The sequence below is a fragment of the Ceratotherium simum genome, chromosome 30 (assembly GCF_057802395.1).
Source record: "Ceratotherium simum simum isolate JZ-2026a chromosome 30, ASM5780239v1, whole genome shotgun sequence".
Lineage (NCBI taxonomy): Eukaryota > Metazoa > Chordata > Mammalia > Perissodactyla > Rhinocerotidae > Ceratotherium > Ceratotherium simum.
This window is the reverse complement of record NC_141929.1, coordinates 19881118-19902559: the sequence shown is the minus strand read 5'-3', so window position 1 is coordinate 19902559 and position 21442 is coordinate 19881118. Positions and strand designations below refer to the sequence as shown.

Below are 21442 nucleotides of genomic sequence, written 5' to 3'. Positions count from 1 at the left end.
TCCGCGGGGGCGGAGCTGCTGTGATAACCTCATCCCGCCGCTCCCGGGGCAGCTCTGCGGCCTTCGCGGCTGGGGAGACTAGCTCTCTGCAGCTCTGGTCGTCCTTGGATGGACCCCTTGGGCTCCGCCCAAAGTCTAAAGCAGGCTCCCACCTCCAGGGGACCCAGCTTCCCAGAGCCGCAACCGAAGGCCTTTGAGGAGCTGGACGGAGATGGGGGGCAGGGGCAGAGGAGTGGGAAGGTCCCTGCCCTCAGTGACAGTAGGGTCTAGAGGCAGCTCAAGATCACAGGTCTCCTATGAACGTGTGGCATCCCCAGGTCACAACTCTAGAGCACTGGGGGAGAGAAGGTACAATGAGCGAATCACGAGTGCCCAACCCCAGAATCCTGGTACACCCACGGCGATCCCACCGGCAGGGAAAATCTCCTGGACCTCCCGGGTCCACGTCCTTCGTTATTCCCACCCCACCCAGGTGTCGGCTTCGCAGTCTCTGCTCCCACTGCTCCCTCCCCGGAGCCCAAAGCCTGCTTCCCCTCATGTCTCCAAGTGCAAACTCTATCTTCAAGAAAAATACTTCCTCCAGGGAGCCTTCCAGGACCTTTCCTAACCAGGAACCCCATACCTGAGCGCCTCGGGTCCTCGCGTACCTCCATATGACAATCTGGGTGGCCACCCACTGTTCGGGGGGGCCCACCCCCACCCCCACCTCCACCCCCACCCTCTACCCTTAGGGACACTGGTAATGGTCCAGCTCCAGGAGGGCCCGTGACCCTTTCCATTAAGAAAGTATGCACTAAGTCCGCAAAAGCATAAAAAAGTTTATTGGAGCATCATGGCCAGTGGGGCGGGTATTGCTGAGTTGTAGGGGAGGGGACCGATCCCGCCAGCCGTAAGGGCCCCTAAAGTGCACTCGGTGCGGGGAGGGTGGGGTTGTTGCATAGAGAGTGGGCCGGCCGCGCCTCTTCTGCCCTCCTGCCTCTCGACCCAGCTAAACCAGGCCGGCCTCTGGGCTGCCCCGTGCCCCAGGCTTGCCGCTGCTCGAGCTCACGAAAACGGCGGGCGCACGCACCTGCAGCACCCTCTCGGGCTCTCGGCCTCTGCCCTCAGAGGCGGCCAGAGCGGCGCTGCCCAGGCGCGTCTGCGCCACTGGAATCTCGTCCATGGACTCGGCTGATGCCGAGTGGTAGGCACCTGCAGGGCCAGCATCGTGCACCGGGCTGGGGTCCGCGGAATCCGACGACGAGCTGGAGCGGCGGCCCAGGGCTTGGGGCCCTGAGGGGGTGCAAGAGAAAGTGAGACTAGAGGCTGCGACTCACTCGGCGCCCTACCTTGGAGCTTCCCGAGCAGGATCCGGTCAGGAAGGGGCGCTCACCCGGCAGCCTGGGCAGCGGGGGCTCCCGGTCCAACGCCCCAGAAGTCGGCACCTTATACACGCACCGCTTCCTCTTTTTCTGCAGAGACAGGCGGGAGCCTGAGTAACATCGCCAAAAGTAGCAGAGGAGTGGGGCGGGTTAAAGGCTTCTTTCCCCTCTCCTTCCACCTGGGCAAGGGGCCGAGCGCAGTCCCCCCTACCTGGGGTCGGATCTGGGGTGGCAGAGCCAGAGTCTCTGGGGAGGAGGGCGGTGGAGGCTCCACTTGGCCGAGGGTGGCAAGGAACCGGGAGGGACTGAGGGGGAAGCCAGAAGGTAAGCTCTGGATGCTGTTGTTCCCTCAAATCCCACCCCGTTGGAGGTCCTGAAATAAGCCTCCCTTCCTAGCAGACAATAGAAAGGGGCATTGATCTGTCCAAGGCCACGCTGGGCTGGACCCAGACCTGTGCCTTGGCCTACCCCCTTTCTCCCAACTCGGATGGCCCTACCATGCCAATGGGAGATGTCCAGGTGGCACACACCAAAGTCACACTCACTTGGCACTCACTGCAGCAGGCCCAGCCTGGCCAGGGGGCTCTGGGCGCACATGGCTGAAGGTCCGCATGTAGAACTCCATCTCCTGGGGAAGGTGGGGGTCAGGGAGGCTGGCAGGCCACGTGTGGATCCAGGGCCTTCTGGGTCCTGAGCCCACCCTGTCCCGGACACAACACCCCCTCACTGGCCTCTGTGAGAGGTCTGGGCACAGAGGTCTAGGGCTGTCCTCCTCCAGGCTTCCCGGCTATGCTGGGAAAACCCCCTCTGCAAGATGAGGATTAAAACACCCATTTCTGGACCTTACCCCATCCTGGCCTCCTCCTCACTTCATCTAGTCAAACTCCACCTCCTCCAGGAAGCCTCCAGCCTCATGAGTCCAATGCACCCAGTCTAGAGCTGCTCTGGCCAAGGGGGATGGGGGTGAGGAAGAGGCTCAAAGAGCTGCCCTCTCCTAGTCTCGGGGCTCTAGTCTCAGAACCAATTTTTTTCCCTGCCTGGGAGACCAGGCAGCTGTTCACATGCTGGAGTGTGCACCCAAGCTCGGCAGCTCCAGCAGAGCTGAGTCCTCACAGCAGCTGCCACAATCTCAGCTGCTGGGGGAGCAGGCGGTGCGCAGGCTCCCCCACACCTACCCCAAAAGAGAAGGCAGTACATGGTGGAAAAAACAGTGCTGCAGCCCCATATGGGACCAGGCTTATGGGCGAGTTCTGTGTCTTGTTTACTCGTTGATCCCTACATTGACCCTGGAAGTGGGACCCAACCCCTGAAAGTGAAGGGGCCTGAAGCCAGGAGGTTGCAGGCGTGGGCTAGGCCTGCACTCCAGCACGCAGGACTCGCCCGGGCTATGTCCACCAAGACTGCAGGTGAGGAAACAAAAACCAGGAAAAAGCCAGCCCTGGAACCGCGTAGTGCAGAGAGTGTGAGGCGGAGCCTAGATCATGAGACCCCGCCCTCATTGGACTAGGGGGAGGGCACCTGGACAGCTGTCGCCTGCTTGGCAGCTGTTTCCAAGGAGACCCAGGCGTCCTGACTAATGCAGAGATGACACTGTAACAGCAACACCGTCTCTAAAACAAGCCTATGTTTGGGGGCAACGGCTCCAGAATAGGGCCCCTCCCGCATTCCTTCTCAGGGTGGGGGTGGGGAGGCTGCCTTGTGAGGCCCTAGCAGGTCTAGGGGACAGAGCCCAGCCGGCCATGGGCTGGCTGCACAGATGCAATGACTGAAGCCGGCGGTAAGCCCCATGCCCAACCTCTGCCCAGGCTGGCCCTGTGTGGAGGAGTGTGGGGGAGCCAGCCAGAGGAGCCCTGGGAAAGAGGAAGGGGTCAGAGGCCAGTCACAAGGACTGGGACCTCAAGGTAATGCTCCCCCAACATCTTTCCTCTTCCCCAGTGTGAACTCAGCACCCCTCCAGGGCCCAGCAGAGAGGGGCAAATCCTACCCTAGTGCCCCTGGGCTCCAGAAGGCGGGGGGGAGCAGCAGTAGAGGATGGTCCCAGAAGCCTGAGGGGCCAGGATGGGACAGAAGCCAGGTCCTAGCCAGCTGGGGAAGTCTGAGGGTGTCACCAGGGTGTCCCCACTCAAACTCCCCTCCCCTCATCACAGCTGTCCCTAGGATCCTCGTGGAGACCTTCAATATTTGCACATTTCTGAATGGTACTTGGCACCTCTCAGCCTCAGCTCTCTCCTCTGTACAATGGGAAAAGCACAGCCCTCCACCCCCTGGGGAGGCCTCCCTCAGGTAATTTGCAGATGATATTAAATGCCCTTGCTGCTGGCACAGCTGGTTCCAAATTCTAGGCAGGCAATGACTAAAGGGCAGGGGTCCAGAGCCCTCAAGTCTGGGCATCCCAGGGCCAGCCTGGCCTCAATGGGCACTGGTTGTGAAGCTTAAGAAAGTCTCTTGCCTACCTCTCTGAGCCTCAGTCTCCTCTGTGAAGTCGGGATGGGGATGATACCCACTCCCAGGATGGCTGCCACTGTGCTTACATGGGTTCAGTGCCCAGCACCAGGGCAGGTACACGGTGGTATGGTGGGGGGTCTCCACCAACAGCCAGCACTCCCCCAGGCCTGCCCAGGCCTGGCAGCCTGGCCCACCACTGGCAATGAGAACAGGAGAGGCAGGGTCCCAAGCCCTCCCCCAATCCACCCACCAGCCTGTGTTTGTGTCCAGTTGCCATGAGGACTTGGGATCCAGAGCTCAGCCTTCCCAGCAAGGCCTGCCTGGGCCCCCTGCCTTCCCAGTCCCTGGGGGCTCCAAGGACTAGACCACCCCCACCCCCAGCTGCTGACCTCAGGAAGCCATGGGGCGTGGGAATGGGGATAGGCTGGTCAGCAGCTGGGCTGTCCAGGCTCGAGCCTGGGCTGGAAGGTTCCTGCTTCAGAGTGTCGAGACCTTAACTCTTCCCAGACCCAGCTTGTTTAACCTTTCTTGGCCTCAATATGCTCATCTGCAACATGGGTACGATAACATTACCTGCCTTACAGGCTATTTTAAGGATTAAATAGGGTAATGGGCATAAGTGCTCAGGGTCCCTGGTGGAAAGAACTGATGGCTCCATCCTAGTGACCCAGTCGCTGGTCCATCCCTCTCTCTTCTGTAGCCCCAACCTGGCCGCTTCCAGGCTCCTACGTTCCACGCCCTCCAGCACATGCGTGGAGCCTGGAAAGGCGCGTACATGGGGTCGGGGAAACCCTCTGGCTTGTGACCACACTTGAGCAAGCAGGCATGTGCTCAGCAGAGGCTCGGCCTCGCTCCTGCTGCCCTCAGTACCCCTACCCCAGCTGCTGTTCCAGGTCCACTTCCCTTAGCCCTGTCTCATCATGGGTTGCTCGTTATACAGCCCCCCACCACTCCCACATCCAGGCCCCATCTCCCACCCCCTCAGCCCTTTGGGCCACTTCTATACCTGAATGGGCCGCATCTTGGGGGGACATGACTTGAGCTCCCTGTGGGCCCCCTTTGCCTCCTGTGGTGGGCGATGCCGCACGATGTACTCATAGGTGGTGAGCTTGTGCCACACTGAGGGGGTGAGGAGAGGGCTCAGTGCAGTGGAAAAGGGATCCTGGAGTTCAGAAGGTGAGGGAGGGTACCCAACCCCAGGTTGAAACCACTGTCCCCACATACACTAAGCCATGGAGTGAGACCAGGCTACAACAAAGAACCAGCACTGGGAAGGGGCATGGCTTCAGGGCTTCACAGCCCAAGTGGGTATTGCCATGCAACCTAGGGACCCCTACCCCAGGCAAGGCAGGTGTAGGTATGTGGGTATTTATGCAGGGGCACTTACTGAGATAAATGTGGAAACAGAGCAGATGGCCAAGCAGGGCTGTGGAGAGCAGGCCCAGAAGGATGAGTAGGGCAGCCAGGGCCAGGATGGCAGGAGCCTGGGTCTCCACAGGGGCAGCAGGCAGGAACATGAACCACACATCCGTGTGATTCTTCAGGACTGCAAGGCACAGACTGTACTCAGCCAGGGCTACGACCAGTGACCAGAATGGGCCCAGGACTGGGCGGTGGGAGTGGGCTTGGAGCCCAGACTGACCTTCAAAGTGGCGATTGGTGCGCAGCCGCATAGGGTTGACAAAGAACTCCACGAAGACATAAGTAGCCACCAGCACAAGGAGCAGGACACCCAGTAAGGCAGACGCAACACTGTGTAGAAAGAGCCTGGGCCAAGCCGGGGGCAGCTGTCAGCACCCGGGTGCTCCAGCTGGGTAAGGGCCCAGAGCTCAGAAAGGCCTACAGCCCCAACTCCTCACGAACCCAAAGGCTTATGGCAAAGGTGAGATGGATTGCCACCCCATCAGACTCCCCACCTTTCCCTGGGCCAAAAGGAGGAAGACCCCAAACCTATCCTCATTGTCCCAGGCAGCAGCCATTAAGAGCATCACCCTCAGACCAACACACACTAATGCACACCAGCGCACAGGTCCTCCAAGCACCCCAGTCCCCGCCCCGCCCCGCCCCAAATGCAGGCTCAAGGTCCGTTGCTCACGCATTCACACACGCGCATCCCTAGGCACCCATGAGGCCCAGGCCCCGCTCTCACCGGTAGTTCCTCTCGCCCACGCAGTTGTTGAGCCACTTGCAGTGGTGGTCGAAGCCGCACACGCACTTGTTGCAGGCGCTGCAGTGCTTGGAGCGAGCGCTCCTGCGGGGGGGAGGGGGCACAGTGCGGTCGGCCGGTTCGTCCCACCCTTCGCCGCCCGGTCTGGCTGGCGCGGCAGGGTCCGCGGAGGACTGGAGCGCCGGGCACAGAGCAGGGTACCCACCAGGCGCCCCGCGCCCGACAGCGGAGCGCGGTGACGGGGAGCGCGCGCGCCCTCTCGCGGCACTGCGCGGCGGGGCACCGGGAAGAGGCAGCGCTTCAGAAGAGCCGGGACCCAGAGGCGGGCGGCGCGGTAGAGGGGCATTATACTGTCCCACTGTGGGACTGCGCACCCGGCTAATGGTGGTGTGAAACGGAAATGGGCCTTCCTTTCCAAGCAAGGACCCCTGCACCGAGACAGGAGACGATGCAGGTGTGGGGCCAGGAAGTGAAAGAGAGCAAGGCTGCTGGGCCCAGGGCCTGCGTTGCTTCTCGCTGACATCTTCACTTTTTGAGTCCCTGTTTCCCTGCCAGTCTATGGGAATTTTTTCTGGCATTCTTCCAGAAAACCTCAGTCTATCCGGGCTAATCCAAAGGGAGCCAAAGGAAGAGAAGCAAGCTGACATCTGGGTAAGCATTAGGCAGTTCGCTACAGGGGGTCAGATGAGGTGAGGCCACATCAGGAATGCAAACCAGAGTCTCCCAGCCCTAGAGAGGGACCAGGGAAGCCCAAAGGAATGTGGAAGAGTGAGTTGTGACCCTCCCCCCACAGAACAGAACGGAGCCCTGGAATGGGCAGCAACTGCCAGAGCATCCACTGAGGAATAATGAACATGCTGACTGGTGCCTAGTGAAGGAAAGGATGGCCTAATGCCCAAGTCCTCAGCGCCTTAATGCTGCTGGCTCTTTCTCTGTCCTGTGGACAGACCCCCTTCAACAGCCTGCCTGGGTCTTAAGATTAGAAGTGGGGAGCTGGCCTTGAACCAGACCCCCATCCCCGATCCCCTACCTGAGGCCGGGAGACTGGGAAGCTCCAGGAGGGTGGGGAGGGTCTTAGGGAAGTAGTCTGGACCAGCCAAGGGGGTATGGGCTCAGCACATTCTGACTCCTCTCCATACTAGCAGTGTGACCTAAAGCAAGTCACTTGGCCTCTCTGGGCCTCAGATTCCTCATGGGTAAATGAGGATAACAGTATTGGCTCGGGGGCCAGGTAGGCTGAGTTGTGAATCTGGCTCTGCTGCCCAATAGTCATATGACCTCAAGCAGGCCTCTTAGCCTTTCTGAGCATTAGGCTCTTCCTCCTCTGTGAATCGAGAAAGATGCTGCTTAGCAGACAGTAAGTACTCAAGCATTAACTCCCCTCCTCGCCTATATCTGGGAATGCTTGTGAGAAATGGGCGGGAGGGGGTGTTACTGGCAGAGTTAGTCATTAGAAATGTTTGTGGCACTGCCAAATGTTTCCTACTTTAACTGCTGGAAATGCTATTCCTAATCTTCTGTTTCCGGTCACCTTCTCCTCACCTTCTCTTTCACCCAATTCTACGTCACTGCATCAAGATCCTGGACTGTGTAAAACATGACGGTTCTGAGGCATCAGGATGACTGTAAGGCCCTGGGCATGCCCCTCTCTGCCTTGAGCTCCTGCTGGCAGTTTCCCAGGGAATATTCATCGCCGCACACACCCTCAGTCCACACGCACTCACACATCCACATCGCACAAGTTGCAGTGCAGGTCTTCGATGACATGTGCGTGTTGGCTGCGGTTGAAGATGGGCAGGGGCCCTGCGTAGCTCTTGTCCCGCACGTTGGCATCCGCTGGATCAATGGAGACAGCAGTCAGGTGCACCACAAGGTGGCCGGCAAAGATGGCGCCCATGCACTGGCCCAGCAGGTTAAAGACTCACTCCACACTCTGCCAGCTGGGAGCCCCACCCCTGCTTCCTGTGGCCAGAGAACTGCTCTGTACCTCCATGCAACTCCCTCATGCAGAGACCCTCTGCCTGTGCCTCTTCCTACCTCCGGCCCCCAGAAGAGCTTCCTTGTCAGACCTCTGCAGCATACCTGTGCCCGAGATGGAAGAAGAGAAGGGCCATCTGGTAATGGAGCTCACAAGCCAGCACTGCCTGCTGCCACTGAGGGGCCCAAACACAGGGCTCTGGCCTCACTGCTCCAGGCCTGGTGCAGGCCCTGGAGGTTGGTCTTACATCAGAATCTAATCTGGTTTCAGATTCTAAATGGTGAAGTGAGACTGAAAGAGATCATCCTCTAAAGTTGAGAGACCCAAAATATAGGTTCTAAGTTAGTTTATCTTGCTTTCATAGGAAGTCAGCTCTGAGAGGGAAGCAGCCATCCTCTCCCAGAAGCTGGGCCAGATGGAGCATCACTTGCAGACAGGGCCTCATATACCTACCACCTCCCCGACCTGGAGTCCAGGTACTTGGAGGTCCGGGGTTGAGCACCTGGGATGGCCTGACACATTCAGGACCTGGCCAGGGGTAGCATGGCTAATTCCTGGAGTTGAAACACAGATCTTCCAGGACCTACCTGCTCAGTGATTGAACCAAATGCTAGAGATGAGTATGCTGACAACTTGGCGCAAAGTCTGAACGTGTAAAAATTCACCAATAGATTCTACCCAGGCAGCCATCCACCCTCCCTCGCTCTCTCCATCCATCCATCCATCCTCTTGCTAGCCAGGCAGACATCATCCCTCCATCATTCATCCTCCATCGATCAGCTATCCAACACCCTTTTCTCCCTTCTTCCTCCTACCAGCAGCCAATTTCCGTACATGTCTGCATGAGCCAGGCTCCACCCTAACGTGCTATACCATAGCTGAAAGAGACAGTCACAACCCATCACAACCTCTCTATCCCACGGCCCTGGCTGTGGGTCAGGCCCTCACCTCTTGCCTGGGTTATTCCATAGTCTCCCGACTCTGCTCCTCCTGTCTGGGTCCCCTTGAGTCTGCCCTTCACTTTGTCTTGAAGTTCAAGTTTTGAAAAACTTAAATCTAAAGCCTTGCCTGCTTAAACTTCTACAATGGGTCTCAATGGCTCTCAAGCTAAAGTTTCCTCTTCTTCAGCTCAGTGCCAAGGCCCCTTTCGCTCTGGCTCCTCTCAAACCTCTCTGATCACCAACCACTCCTCCTCACCATTCCAGCCTCTCTTCAGACACACTGAACGTGGGCAAATGTTTAGTTTCCTGCCTGCTCTCCCATCCCCACCCCCTGGTTCATTCATTCAACTGTTTACCGAGGTCTTTCTCTACACTAGGCACTGAGGGATATGGCAGAAGCAAGACAGATTTGGTCCCTAGCCCCAAGGAGCCTACAGTCTTGTGGGAAACACAGACATTAATCAAATAATGGGTTGATTATAATGAAGAAAGTCACTGGGACTGTGTGAGTTTCCAACTGGGCAACCTCATCTAGTCTGAAGGGATGAAGAAGTATTCCTGAGGAAGTATCGTCTCAGCTGAGACTTGGAAAAGAACAGATAACAGGGACCTGGCAGGGAATGTAAAGAGGAAAGGGGGCCTGGCTGGGTACCAAGAGCAAGCAGAGTCCCAACCAGAGGGGTGGCTGGCGTGTGGTTCCAGCTCAGCTCATTGCTGCCATGCAAGAAAGAGGGCCCATGTCACCAATTCTGGCTTTTCAAAAGGAACCAGGAATCTGTTTTTTCACATGAGGTCTCTCATTTTCTAAACGTTGACAAGGAAATAAATAATGTTTAAAACACACCTGCCGAAGGAAAGCTTAAGATCTATTTTGTGTGTTAATTATCCCTCAATTAAAAAAGAAAAATCTGTAGGCCAAACTGGCCCATGGGCTGCCAGTTCTTGACTTCTGACTTGGCTTGGTGTTGGGGTGGAGAGAAGGGCAAGGGGCTTCCAGGAAGAGACCACTGTTATCGCAACAGAAAACAACAGAGGAAATAATATAAGAAGAGGCTAAGCAGACGGGCAAGGTTCAGAACGTGGAGAGCCTTGAGGATCCTGAACCTCATTCCTTAAGGCAGGAAGAAGCCATTAGAGGATGTTAAGCTAGGGAGCAACTTTATCAGATTTGATTTTTGAAAGGGCACTCTGGCTGCAGAGACATAGATGGACTGGCCAGAGTGACAGTGTGTGTGGGGAGACCTGTTTGGAAACGAAATGGTCATCTAGGCAAGAGAGGCAGATGGCAATGGGGAGAAATAGAGAGCCGATTCAATAGCTATTTAGGAGGTAAAATCAACAGGGCCTGATGACTGACTGGATAGAGGTGATGAAGGAAAGGGGTAGAGCTAAGAGTACCTGGAGAGGCCGGCGCAGGGCAGGAGGGGAGCTGTGAGCAGCAGGTGTGCATCTGGGGCCATGGTGATGTTGATCTAGACGGCCCTCCTCCTGCACCCATAGTCTGCTGTATGAGCCCCTACCCCGATACTTACCACATGACGATCTCCAATCTACAAGGCTTTCCTCCAGCTGGAGGCTGAGCACCCCACGGCTGGGGCCCTGACTTACTCATCTTTGCAACGTAGGGCCCAGGCCAGTTCCAGGCCCAAGGTGGGTACCTGGTACACACCATTACCCTACCTCATTCCTCAGGGGCCCTGAGGGAGCCTGCAGAAGGAAGACTATCCAAGCTTGGAAATGGGGTGCCAGACCAGGTGGCTCTGTGAGCCTCCACACTGCCCAAAGCAATGATCCCCAAACCATCCCACTGCCTCCGAGTCAGGCTGCCTGAGCAGCCCCTTGGGCCTCACTGAGTACCAGCTGTGTGACCTCAGGAAGTCAATCTCTCTGAGCCCCAATTTCTTCATCAGTAAATGTGGGGAGAATACCTTCCTTACATATTATTATGAGGACTGAATGAGATAATCCATGTACAGGATTGGCACAGTGCCTGGCACATATAAGTGCTCAATAAAAGCTAGTTACTCTTATTTACTGTTATTTGCTCTGATTCTACTCACTCCAAACCACGTGGTTATTAACTGGGCTTCCTAGGTACCATGATGGGAGAAACCCAGGTAATCCGGAGTGAGCGATGTGCCCAGTCCAGATCATGAGAGGAATGTTCCATGAAATAGTCTACTTAATAGAACTGACTAAGTTATATTGTTGGTCACCTCAGGGAAAATCCAGTTTTCCATTTACAGAGCTGATGACTAGGCCTTGCGCCCTAGTGAACCAGGAAGCCCTTCAATGACACCGCTGATGTCTGAGGATGACAACCTTCTCTAGAGACCTTCTCCACACACCTGCCCTTGCCACTCACCAGCCCAGGGCTCTGCAGTTTCCCAAGAGAGCATGCTCACACTTATAACTCATGCATTCTGGTGCTCACACACACATCTTTGCATGTTCCTTGTCCCCACCCTAGGAAGCAGGCAGAACTCTTCCTGTCAGATAGAGGAGGAGGCTGAGCCCCAGAGAGCCGGCAGAAGCTGCTCAGCTTTGTGCAGCCCTGAAAGGAAAGAGGTAGGACCAAGCTCAGCTGCTGACCATGCCCGAGACTTTCAAGTTCATCCCTGCTAACCTCCTTTAGCTCACCCTAGCCCTCCACCCCCAGAGGCCCAAGGAATCATCTCCATGAAGCATATACATCAGGGCACACTGTCACGGGTACCCTCGGAACAGGGGCACATGGCCACCTGCTGTACCCTAATCTCCCAGCCTTGCACCCACATCCTCTGCTCCTGGGGGTTGTGGCCAGGGCTGGGGCAGTCACACCACTAGGCTCCTGCAAGTTCATGTTTGTCACTGTTTCCAAGAGCTTCCAGGGCATCTTTATCCCTCCAGTTGTCAATTCAACCTCACTCTAAATGGTTCTGATTTACAAAATCAATGAGCTCCTGAACAGTTCTGGGTACAGCATAATAATCTGTCCGTAAATAAAACCACATTTTAAATGTACCAAGAGGGCCGGCCCCGTGGCTTAGTGGTTAAGTGCGCGCACTCTGCTGCTGGCGGCCCGGGTTCGGATCCCAGGCGCGCACCGACGCACCTCTTCTCCAGCCATGCTGAGGCCGCGTCCCACATACAGCAACTAGAAGGATGTGCAACTGTGACATACAACTATCTACTGGGGCTTTGGGGGGAAAATAAATAAATAAAATCTTTTAAAAATAAATAAATAAATATACCAAGAAACTTGCTATGTAAAAGAATTCTACCATGACTATTTTTGAAAAGTAAAAAATTCTTTTGTAAGTGAAATAATGACTCTCCAATTTATCCCTTGTTGAGTTCTGCACACAATTAGCTTAAAGAGAGCTTTAAGGCTCCCTTCTGTAATTGCTCTTGCGGTACCTCAGTTGATGAGGTTCCCATCTGTGTGGGGCTTCAAATGCTCCAAGGTACATTAGGTCTGTCGGCTCACCTCATCAGGCAGAGGGGTCAGATGGGGGTTGGAGGCCAGGCAAGTAGGTAGGTGGTCCCCCCAGGCAGAGACAGGGCCCACCTGCACAATCTGAGGCTCTGAAGCCCAGCTTCAGGCCTCTGCCGTGTCCCTCCATCCACTGCCCTCACTCTTCCACGCACCAGCCCCACACTTTCCCAAGGATACAGCATAGCCAGCAGGCACCCAGTGGTGAGGCAAGAGGGGAACAAGGACCCCAAAGCCGATCACAGCGAAGAAGAGGTATAACAGCCAGGCCACAATCTGGAGCGGGTGAGGGGGCCAGCTCCACCCATTCCGACGGGATCGCTGGCTGTGCAGCTCCGGGGAGGGTCGGCTGGCTTGCGCGGGTGCTGTCCATACACTCTTCTCAGGGGCTGTCTTGTTGGAGGGCTTGTTGCAGATGTTCATCTCCAGAGGGAGAAAGAGTAGAAAGAGCATTAGCCTGAGCCAGCCCGGGCTGGAGCCCAGAGCCCCACGCCTGCAGCCAGGTTTCAGCAGGGGAGGAGCAGGCTGGGACAGGAAGCCATCTCCCAGCTACTCTGCAGGGGAACCAGGGGCCCTAGCATGACAAAGACGTGCAGTGGGGAAGGGTGGCAGTGGGATGCTGGTCTCCAAGCCCCAGAACAAGCTCTGGCCCCAGCTCTGGCCAGGACAAGGTAGAAGCGTGCAGGGTTTATTCAGGACACAGTGTGGCTGCCTGTTACTCAAAGTGCTGTCTCCACAGCCATCAAAGTTAAACCCAATAAGACATGTTCTCATCTGGTAACAATATCAGGCTGAGGCCAGAGCGATGAGAACACATGCTGATTCTGTTAGGATTAGTCACCTCTGTCCTGAGGCCCAAATGCAAGTGTCAGAGAGGGTCCCCTTACCCTTTGCTAAGGGAAACAGGGAGTGGGGGTGCTCAGAAGGGGGATCTGGCCTCTACCCCTTGGCAAGCATGTAATCCCTTTAGGACTAGGGGACCCTGAACGATCTCCCCTGTGCCTCAGAAGGCCTGCCTGAGGCTTCTTGGCTAGGGAGGAGCCAGTACACAAGAGGGAGGGGAGAATTCCTCCTTGGTTCCCTCCAGCAGCAGAAATGACCACATTTCTCTAAGTAAATCTGGGCCTGGTGCACTGAAAACAGAAAGGTGGGCTGATGCCCTTTGACTCATTTAAGGGAGCTCAGGGAAGGCCAGGCCTCAGCCAGAGCCAGACCACCAGATGGCAGCACTCCCACCCCCACCCTGCCATCCTTCAGCCCAAGAGCTGGCCTGGTGGCCAAAGTTACATGCAGGCCAGGCAGGGTGGGCCTGTCATTACAGGAGAAAGAGCCCCACTCCCGGTCTCCTCTGGGCCTGAGGTGGGACCAGAGCCTGAGCAGGCAGCGCCATACTGGGGGAGACAGGCCAACTTGGAGCTCTTGGCAGGAAGGCCAGGAGCTAGGGACAAAACCCTGGCAGTTGGACTCTCCTTTCAGGAGCCTGTGCCCGTGGGCCAGGGAGTCTGACTAAGCCAAAGGGTATGGCAGACCCCCCTCAGCACATCTGCCTGGAACACCTTCCTCACTTCTCAGCCCAACAAAATGTGACTTGACTTTCAGAGCCCACCACAAGGGTCACCTCATCCAGGAAGCTTTCCTTGATGCCCCAGGCGGAGTCAGGGGGCCCTCACGCTCAGTCTTTATTGCGCAAGTCACTCTGCCATTTGGAACACTTTGCCATCCCCAAGTGTGCCTCCCTGTTATGCCAGGGCAGCAAACATACTGTGATTCATTCACCTCTGTTCCCCACATCCCTCCTCCAAGCACCCAGAACACACCTTGTACACAGGAGGTGCTCAGTAAATGTTTGCTGACTTGAAAACATCTGAAATAAAAGGAAATGCGGGCACGGTAAATGGTGTGGAATCCTAGTCCACCTGAAGCCATCTGGCCCACTCTGCCCTGCCTTCAACCCACACAGCCACCATGCACCTATACCCCCCCACCCCAGCTCCCCCTGCCCACTGGCTATTATGCTGGACATTCCCACTTAGCCACTCTGCCCTTCATCCTGCCCGAGGCTCAGAGCCTCCTGTAAGCCAAGCCTGGCATATCTGAAGTCACCTCCGAGTAGCCTCATCTCAGAGCTAAATGGAGTGACCTTAGTTTTCTCCCAGGGACTCAACTAGAATCCTTTGGTCATTTGTTTGTCTTCAATAAGCAGCAGCAAAAGGTGAATAAAGAGCCCCAGCTTTGGAGGAAAAAGTTCAAGTCCTTGCTCTGCATTAACTAGCTGAGTGGCCTGAGTTTCTTCATCTGAAAAAGGGGTGGGGATCCTACCTAGGGCTGTGTATAGATCAGCGACACTGTAGGTAAAACCCTGACATATAAATGCTCCCTAAATGGTAGACATTATAATTAACCTGAAAATAGCCCTCTGGATTGTCCTCACATCTCCAGACTGAGGCTACTGCGTCTGATATTCTCCGAGGTTTATGTCCAAAGTGATGGGGTTGGTTGAAGTTGCTTTCTTAAGTCAGTGGTCCCAAGGAACACATTGTCATAAGAGCTGGGCCACTGGATCATTATTCTAATCTTCTCACCTCCAATCAAAGGTGACAAAGGTGATCAAAAAGCTGGCATCACTTTATTTTGAATGTGCCCAGAGGTAGCAAATCTTTGTCCTTGATTTTTAGAAATAGTCAAAGGTCATCAGGTCAAGCCCTGTGAATACAGGTGAGCTAGGTGGTTCTGCTCGGGCAACAAATCCCCGGCTCACACATTGGTTCTCCAGTGACACCATCACTAGAGCAACTACCTTGAAGGAGGCCCATGAACTGGGATCCCTAAGTTCTAGCTTTCCTTTTGCCACCCTCACACCTGAACAGCCCTACTTGAGAGTTTCTAAAGAGACAAGCAGGGCTGGCCCCTTGGCTTGGTGGGTTGGGTGCGCGCTCCGCTGTTGGCAGCCCGGGTTCGGATCCCGGGCACACGCTGACGTGCCACTTCTCCGGCCATGCTGAGGCTGCGTCCCACATACAGCAACTAGAAGGATGTGCATCTATGACATACAACTATCTACTGGGGCTTTGGGGGAGAAAAATAAAAAATTAAAAAAAATTTAAAGAGACAAGCAGAGGCACATGGCTGATACGTCCCTGCTGCCTGGAGTAGGCTGACAGTGGCCACAGGGACCCCCAGCGCGGCTGCATCCCCGATACCTGAGGCAGGAGGAGTCACCGTCTAAGGCCAGTAGCCTCCCACAAAGAGCCTTGGGGGTGGCTCCAACTCCAAAACAGGGTGTCCTTGGCCCAGAGACATACCACTTGTATGACACTGTGGATGAGGGGACAGTGCTGTTGGGTCTAAGTCCCTTGCAGCAGTGGCAGCACTCCAGAATAGACACTGAGGTGGCCAGCAGGCATGCCACCTGGCCCAAAAGCCTGGGCCAGCCAACTCAACTGATGACATTTTCCCTTGTGGAGTTGATGGCCACACATTCTTTTGGCCTAAAAGATTTTGATTCAGAGCCGGCCCCGTGGCGTAGTGGTTAAGTGCACATGCTCCGCTGCTGGCGGCCTGGGTTCAGATCCCAGACACGCACCAATGGACCACTTGTCAGGCCATGCTGTGGCGGCATCCCATATAAAGTGGAGGAAGATGGGCACAGGTGTTAGCCCAGGGCCAGTCTTCCTCAGCAAAAAGAGGGAGATTGGCATGGATGTTAGCTCAGGGCTGATCATCTTCACAAAAAAAAAAAAAAAAAAAGATTTTGATTAAAAGGGCAGCAGGGGGGCCGGCCTGTTGACATAGTGGTTGAGTTCGTGTGTTCCACTTTGGCAGCCAGGGGTTCGCCAGTTCAAATCCTCAGCGCAGACCTACTCACCACTCATCAAGCCATGCTGAGATGGCGTCCCATACAGAAGAGCTACAACTCTACAACTATGAACTGGGGCTTTAGGGAGAAAAAAAGGAAAAAAGAAAGAGGAAGATTGGCAACAGACGTTAGCTCAGGGCCAATCTTCCTCAAAAAATAAAAGGGCTGGGGGTAGGAGAGAATCCAAGACGGGGCCACAAGCGCAGATAAGACCAAGCACTGTCACCACACCCAGACACTTCTCTAGGAGATCAGATTGAAAGATACTGTAGCCCTGCTCCTGGACAACGTGCCAGCTTGTGCACTCACACTTTGGCGCAGTCAGCGCTTACTGGGGCCCAGCCCCTTGTGTGCACTAAGGATGTAAACACACATGAGACCAGGCTCCTGCCCACAGGAGCAGGGGTGGGGGGGGAGAGACATGGGCCCTGGGGAGCTGCAGGGTCAGATCCCCCGGGCCTAGGAGGCCAGGTGAGGAAGCTTGGGCCTTGCTGCAAGAGCCACAGAGAGTCACAGGAAGTTTAAAGCAGGGATGTGACATAAAGGTGATGGATGTTTTAGAAAGCTTTCTAGTCACAGTGGGGAGGAGGACATGAGCAAGAGGGGAAAGGGCATGGGGGGAAGTGACATCACAGCAGGCTGGCCCAGGGAGGGCAGCAGCCCAGCAGCCCTGTGCTTGGGGAGGAGTTGGGAGGTGGAGGTCAAGCCCACAAGCTGCCCCCTGGCCCTCGATGCCCCCAGCTGCATCCTTGGTGGGCTGAGAGGTATGTGGGCTTTGATAAAAGTTTCTTCATGTACCTTCTGCTGCTGCAGAACAAACCACAGAGTTAAGCTGGCAGAGACGGAGGGAAAACAAGAGCAAAGAGGCCCCCATGGAGGGTTATGGCCAAAGGTAGTTGCCACCTTGGTAAGCCAAGGACCCACCTGGCTTCTGAGGCGGGCTAGAGGGGGGCCCCTCCCTTGTCCCAACAAGGTGAAGGCCATTGCCAGGATGACAATAATCTGTTTACGTTAACATTCACTTACTAAAAGCCTGAGACAGCATTTTCAAAATAAGGTTAGGCTACCTTAATTTACATGTCTAATTTAAATGAGCAAAATACTAACATTTCAAGTCCCCTCTAGGAAATGTAGAATAGTTACATGACTGATCCACTTCCCTCTTGCCGACCTCCGCTCCTACCAAAAAAATATTTAGGAATGTTGTTCTGAGATTCGTGAATGGCATTGTCAGAAGAACCAGACTGAGGTGAAAAGTACAAGCCCTGAAGAGGCTGTGGGCATCCCAGCATTCCTACATGATGTCTGAGGATTTCAGGAAAGAATCAATTTAATTACTAAAGAGGGTTTGTGGGGGAAGGCCATGGAACTGGGAGGGTAGAGTGAAGGCGTCAGAGGAGAGATGACAGGGCTGATGTGGGGGCTTGGAGGGCCTGGGGACCTGAGCCACCAATGGGGAGAGGCAGGTTGGAGCCAGGGAAGAGGGCTCGGCCTGGAGACAAAGCCTGGTTCTGGTTCCTGCACTGCTGCTCACAGACCAAGGAACTCAGGGGTGGGGGACAAATTTCATAGAGCCACTTCTTTGGGTCTCTCCTTTATTCATCTTTCAAAAAGTTAGCTGGAAGGCAATTTGGCAATATCTACCAAACTTTAGAACACATACACCCTTGAGCCCAGACATTCCGTTTCTAGGTATTTATCTTATACATAAACTCACAAAGTACACAATGATTCATTGCAGTCTTGTTTGTAATAATAAAGGATAAAAAACAATATAAACTACGGCACATTCACACAATGGAATGCTGTCCAACATCAAAAACAATGAGGGATGGAATGACCTTCGATACACAGTTAAGTGGAAAAGCAAGATGGGATGGTTGCAGAGCATGCTACTGAGTTAGCAAAAACAAAGTTTTTGCTACGTTCCTATATGCACAGATTCTGTTTGGAAAGAAATGCAAGAAAGCAGACACAGGAGCAGCCTCTGAAAAGGAGATCTTGTGGCTGGGGGTGAAAGAGATTTGCTTTTACTATGTACTCCTTGGTGCTGTTTGAAATTTTTTTATACCATGTGTATGTACTACTTTCGAAAAAAAAATTATGTCAAATAAATAACTGAAGAGTGTTCCCTCTTACTTTCCTGGCCCCATTGAGCTGCCATGCAGACCAAAGGTGCTCGTGTGATCCAGAGCCCTGTACCATGTCAGACAGAGAAGGAAATCCTCCCTAACAATCGTGCAACCAGTGCTCGGTTTTAGTTCAATGCTTTCTCACTCCTGAAAGCAATTCTGAGTCGTTCAGCTGCAGAGCTGTGAGAAGGAGGTGCAGAGCTCCCTACCAGCTGTTGGAGGTCTTTGTCAAAGCCAGAATCAGACAACCAGAGAGCACAACCTTGTTTCAGTCCTCGGCCAAAGGCCAGCTCAGCTCCTCACGACTCCAGAACCCAAACGGAGGGTGCACACCACAGGAAGGTTTTGCTCCCAACCATCTTTTCTTTTTGCTAGAGGATTTATGGTTGCCATGCAAGTGATTTTCTACGGATATTTCTAATCAAGTTTTCAGGGTTTTTCCCAGAATGTGCTTTTAAAATAATTTTCACCAAGATTTAACAGATGCTCAATTTAACCACCTAAAGGGAGGCTTGAAAGAAAATGCTGCACTGTGCACACTACTTTACAGTGCAAAAAATCATTTATAAAAGAACTTTCAAGGGCAAGTACTTTGTTTATTAAAATTCCCCCACAGATGCCAGAGAAGTCTCTGGCCTTAAAATTCTGGGAAGTGGCTATAGTTTGACTAAGTGATGCACATCACAACAACTCCCAGAAAATAAACTGGAACTCCAAACTGTTCTCAGAGACCTCGCCAATCACCAGTCTCAGATGCAGCTGGGCTCCTCACATAAACAGCATGCAACAGTCTGATGCGAAGGCAAGAAAAGCTTGAAACCTCAGTCATTCCTGAGTTGACATGGTCTGCAAACATCTTCCAGGCCATTCTCCTCCTGAAGCAAATTGTTTGGGATTCAAGTTAAGCCCAGGAAAGGGGACAAGAAGGAAGGAGCAACACGGAGCAAAAACAAGGTCAATGAGTGGAGGCAAGCGTTGTGGATTTTAACCAGGAAATCAACTCACATGATTGTAGGAGGAAGCCTTGAGAAACACCCACCAAGAAACAGTCATTAAGAACAAAGTTGTGACAGAACAAAGTAAGAGAAAAAAAAAAAAAAACCTGGCTAATTAAGCACCAGTGTTGCTTTTATTGCATCTCCTGATGATTATCTGTTTACGAACCCCTCTCCCTCAATGAACCACCAGTTCCACAAAAGCAGGGACCACCTCTCACCCATTTCTAAATCCAGCTCTCCTTCAGTAAGGGAAGTTAAGCCACTTACCATATCTGCTGCCATCACCCTAATCCAAGCCTCCATCACTGCTCCCCTACAGTGTTCCAAAGATAATAATAACCATTACCAGCATTTAGAGGGCACTTATTCCACGCCAGGCACTGCTTTAAGCGCTCTGAGGGAATTCACTTACTAAACCCTCACAACTCTCTGAGGTAGGTCCTATCATTTCAAACTGTTCTCATAGACCTCTCCAGTCATTGGTCTCAGATGTGGCTGGCCCCTCACTTTCTCCCTCATAAACAACATGCAGAATAACATCCCATTTTCACAGATGAGGACACTGAGGTTCAGAGAGACTAAATAAGTTCTTCTAGGAGTCACAGCTAGACTGGCAAAACTAGGATGGCCCTCAACTGACTTCCCCGTGTGCCCTGTCCTGACCACGCTGCCCACAGCAGCCAGAGTGAAGTGAGCTTTTCAAAACCTGAAACTCATCAAAACTCTTCAATGGTTTCCTCCTGCTAGGATAAAGTTAAAACCCTCACCACATCCTTCAAGGCTCCCCTCATCCTTTCTGTTCCTTAATCGTACTTTGCTGCCTCCAGACCTTTGCATTTGCTTTTCCCTCTTCCAGAAACACCCTTACCCTGCTTCACAATGCTGGCTCCTTTTCAACCTCCAGGTCTTAGCTTAAAAGTCACCTGTTACAGCAGGCCCTCCCTGACCACCGCCCTCCATTTCATCACCAGAGCATTCATCCTGACACGAAATCACTTTGCGTATCTGGCGACCGGCCGCGTCTGTTTGGAGCCCTCCGTGGCCCCGTGCCTGGCACAGAGCCTGGCACACAGCAGGCGCTCAGTGCAGATCTGTGAACCTGATGAATGCTAGAAGGAAGCCCCGCCCTCTGCCTGGTCCCTGGAGCCCAGACCGCGGGCTCCAGGCCAAGGCGAGCGCAGACCCCGGCCGGGCGGCGGCAACCGCGACGCCGAGGCTCAGGCCAGGCTTTGAGGTGAGAACCGAACCGCGGCGGGGGCTCCTCACCTGCGCGTCGTGGCGGCCGAGCCAGATCAGCCTTGCCAAGGTCACCCAGCGGTTCAGCCCAAGCGCCTGGCCGTCCACCCTCCCCAGGGCGGCCGCGCTCAGACCCTCGCAGCAGAGACGGTCCCCGGGACCGGGCGGCGGCGCGCCCCGGAGCGGAGCCCCATAGCGGGCCGCGCGGTGGAGGTTGGGCTGGCAAGTCCTCGGGCTCCGGCTTGAACGGGCTGGCTGTACCGCCTGGCCAGGCCGAGGCGGGCAGGGCCTCGTCCGGCGCTGGGCCCGTTCCCCTGGCAACGGCGCGGGCTACGGCGCCCCGCAGCGGCCAAACCGCGCTGCGTCACTTGGTGCCAGCACCCTGGCTCCGAGCGGGGCTCGCCAGAGACCTGCCAGCGCCCCAGTCGGAACGTTCCCCATTCTTTTCCAACCTTTCTCTTCTAAGACACCCCCCCACCCCCCCAATCCACAGCTTGTCTTTTAGAAATCCTAATTTGTCCCAAACGCGCCCACCCCTCCAGTTTCTCCCCTGAGACCACCACTCTCAGGGAGACCCCCACCCCCCAGTCAGCCTGCACGCTTTAGTGAGAGTATGTGCTGGGCACTGGACCTACCATGGGGAACACCCACGAGATCCCTGCCCTTCAGGGAGATTACAGGCTAAGGGGAAGACAGATCCAGACAAGTAAATATGCAGGTGCCCCATAATATAAAGTGTTAAGTATGAGAGCTCAAAATATGTAGTACAAAATATCTCCTTTCTTTACTTCCTTTAAATCAAGCATAAATCCTACTGGGAGCCCCCATCATCTAGGCTGGTGGGAAATTAAGT

General features: G+C 54.5%; 1 protein-coding gene across 5 annotated transcripts; it reads right to left on the bottom strand.

Annotated features, from left to right (window-relative positions):
• Nucleotides 1-798: 798 nt before the first annotated feature.
• ZDHHC1 (zDHHC palmitoyltransferase 1) lies at nt 799-20908 on the bottom strand. 5 transcript variants are annotated; one of them, XM_087420106.1, is made up of 12 exons: nt 20620-20907; nt 14185-14231; nt 12548-12790; nt 7698-7873; nt 5956-6057; nt 5449-5573; nt 5194-5352; nt 4813-4925; nt 1907-1989; nt 1573-1666; nt 1373-1451; nt 799-1298 (listed from the first exon to the last, which is right to left on the bottom strand). In XM_087420106.1, the coding sequence occupies exons 3-12, from the start codon at nt 12788-12790 to the stop codon at nt 1045-1047; spliced, it is 1428 nt and encodes a 475-aa protein (XP_087276232.1). In that variant the 5' UTR covers nt 14185-14231; nt 20620-20907; the 3' UTR covers nt 799-1044. The 5 variants fall into 5 exon arrangements, with proteins under 5 accessions (XP_087276232.1, XP_004431781.1, XP_087276234.1 ...); XM_004431724.3 differs by having other exon boundaries at nt 799-1272; nt 20620-20905; XM_087420108.1 differs by lacking the exon at nt 1573-1666 and having other exon boundaries at nt 20620-20908.
• Nucleotides 20909-21442: the final 534 nt, after the last annotated feature.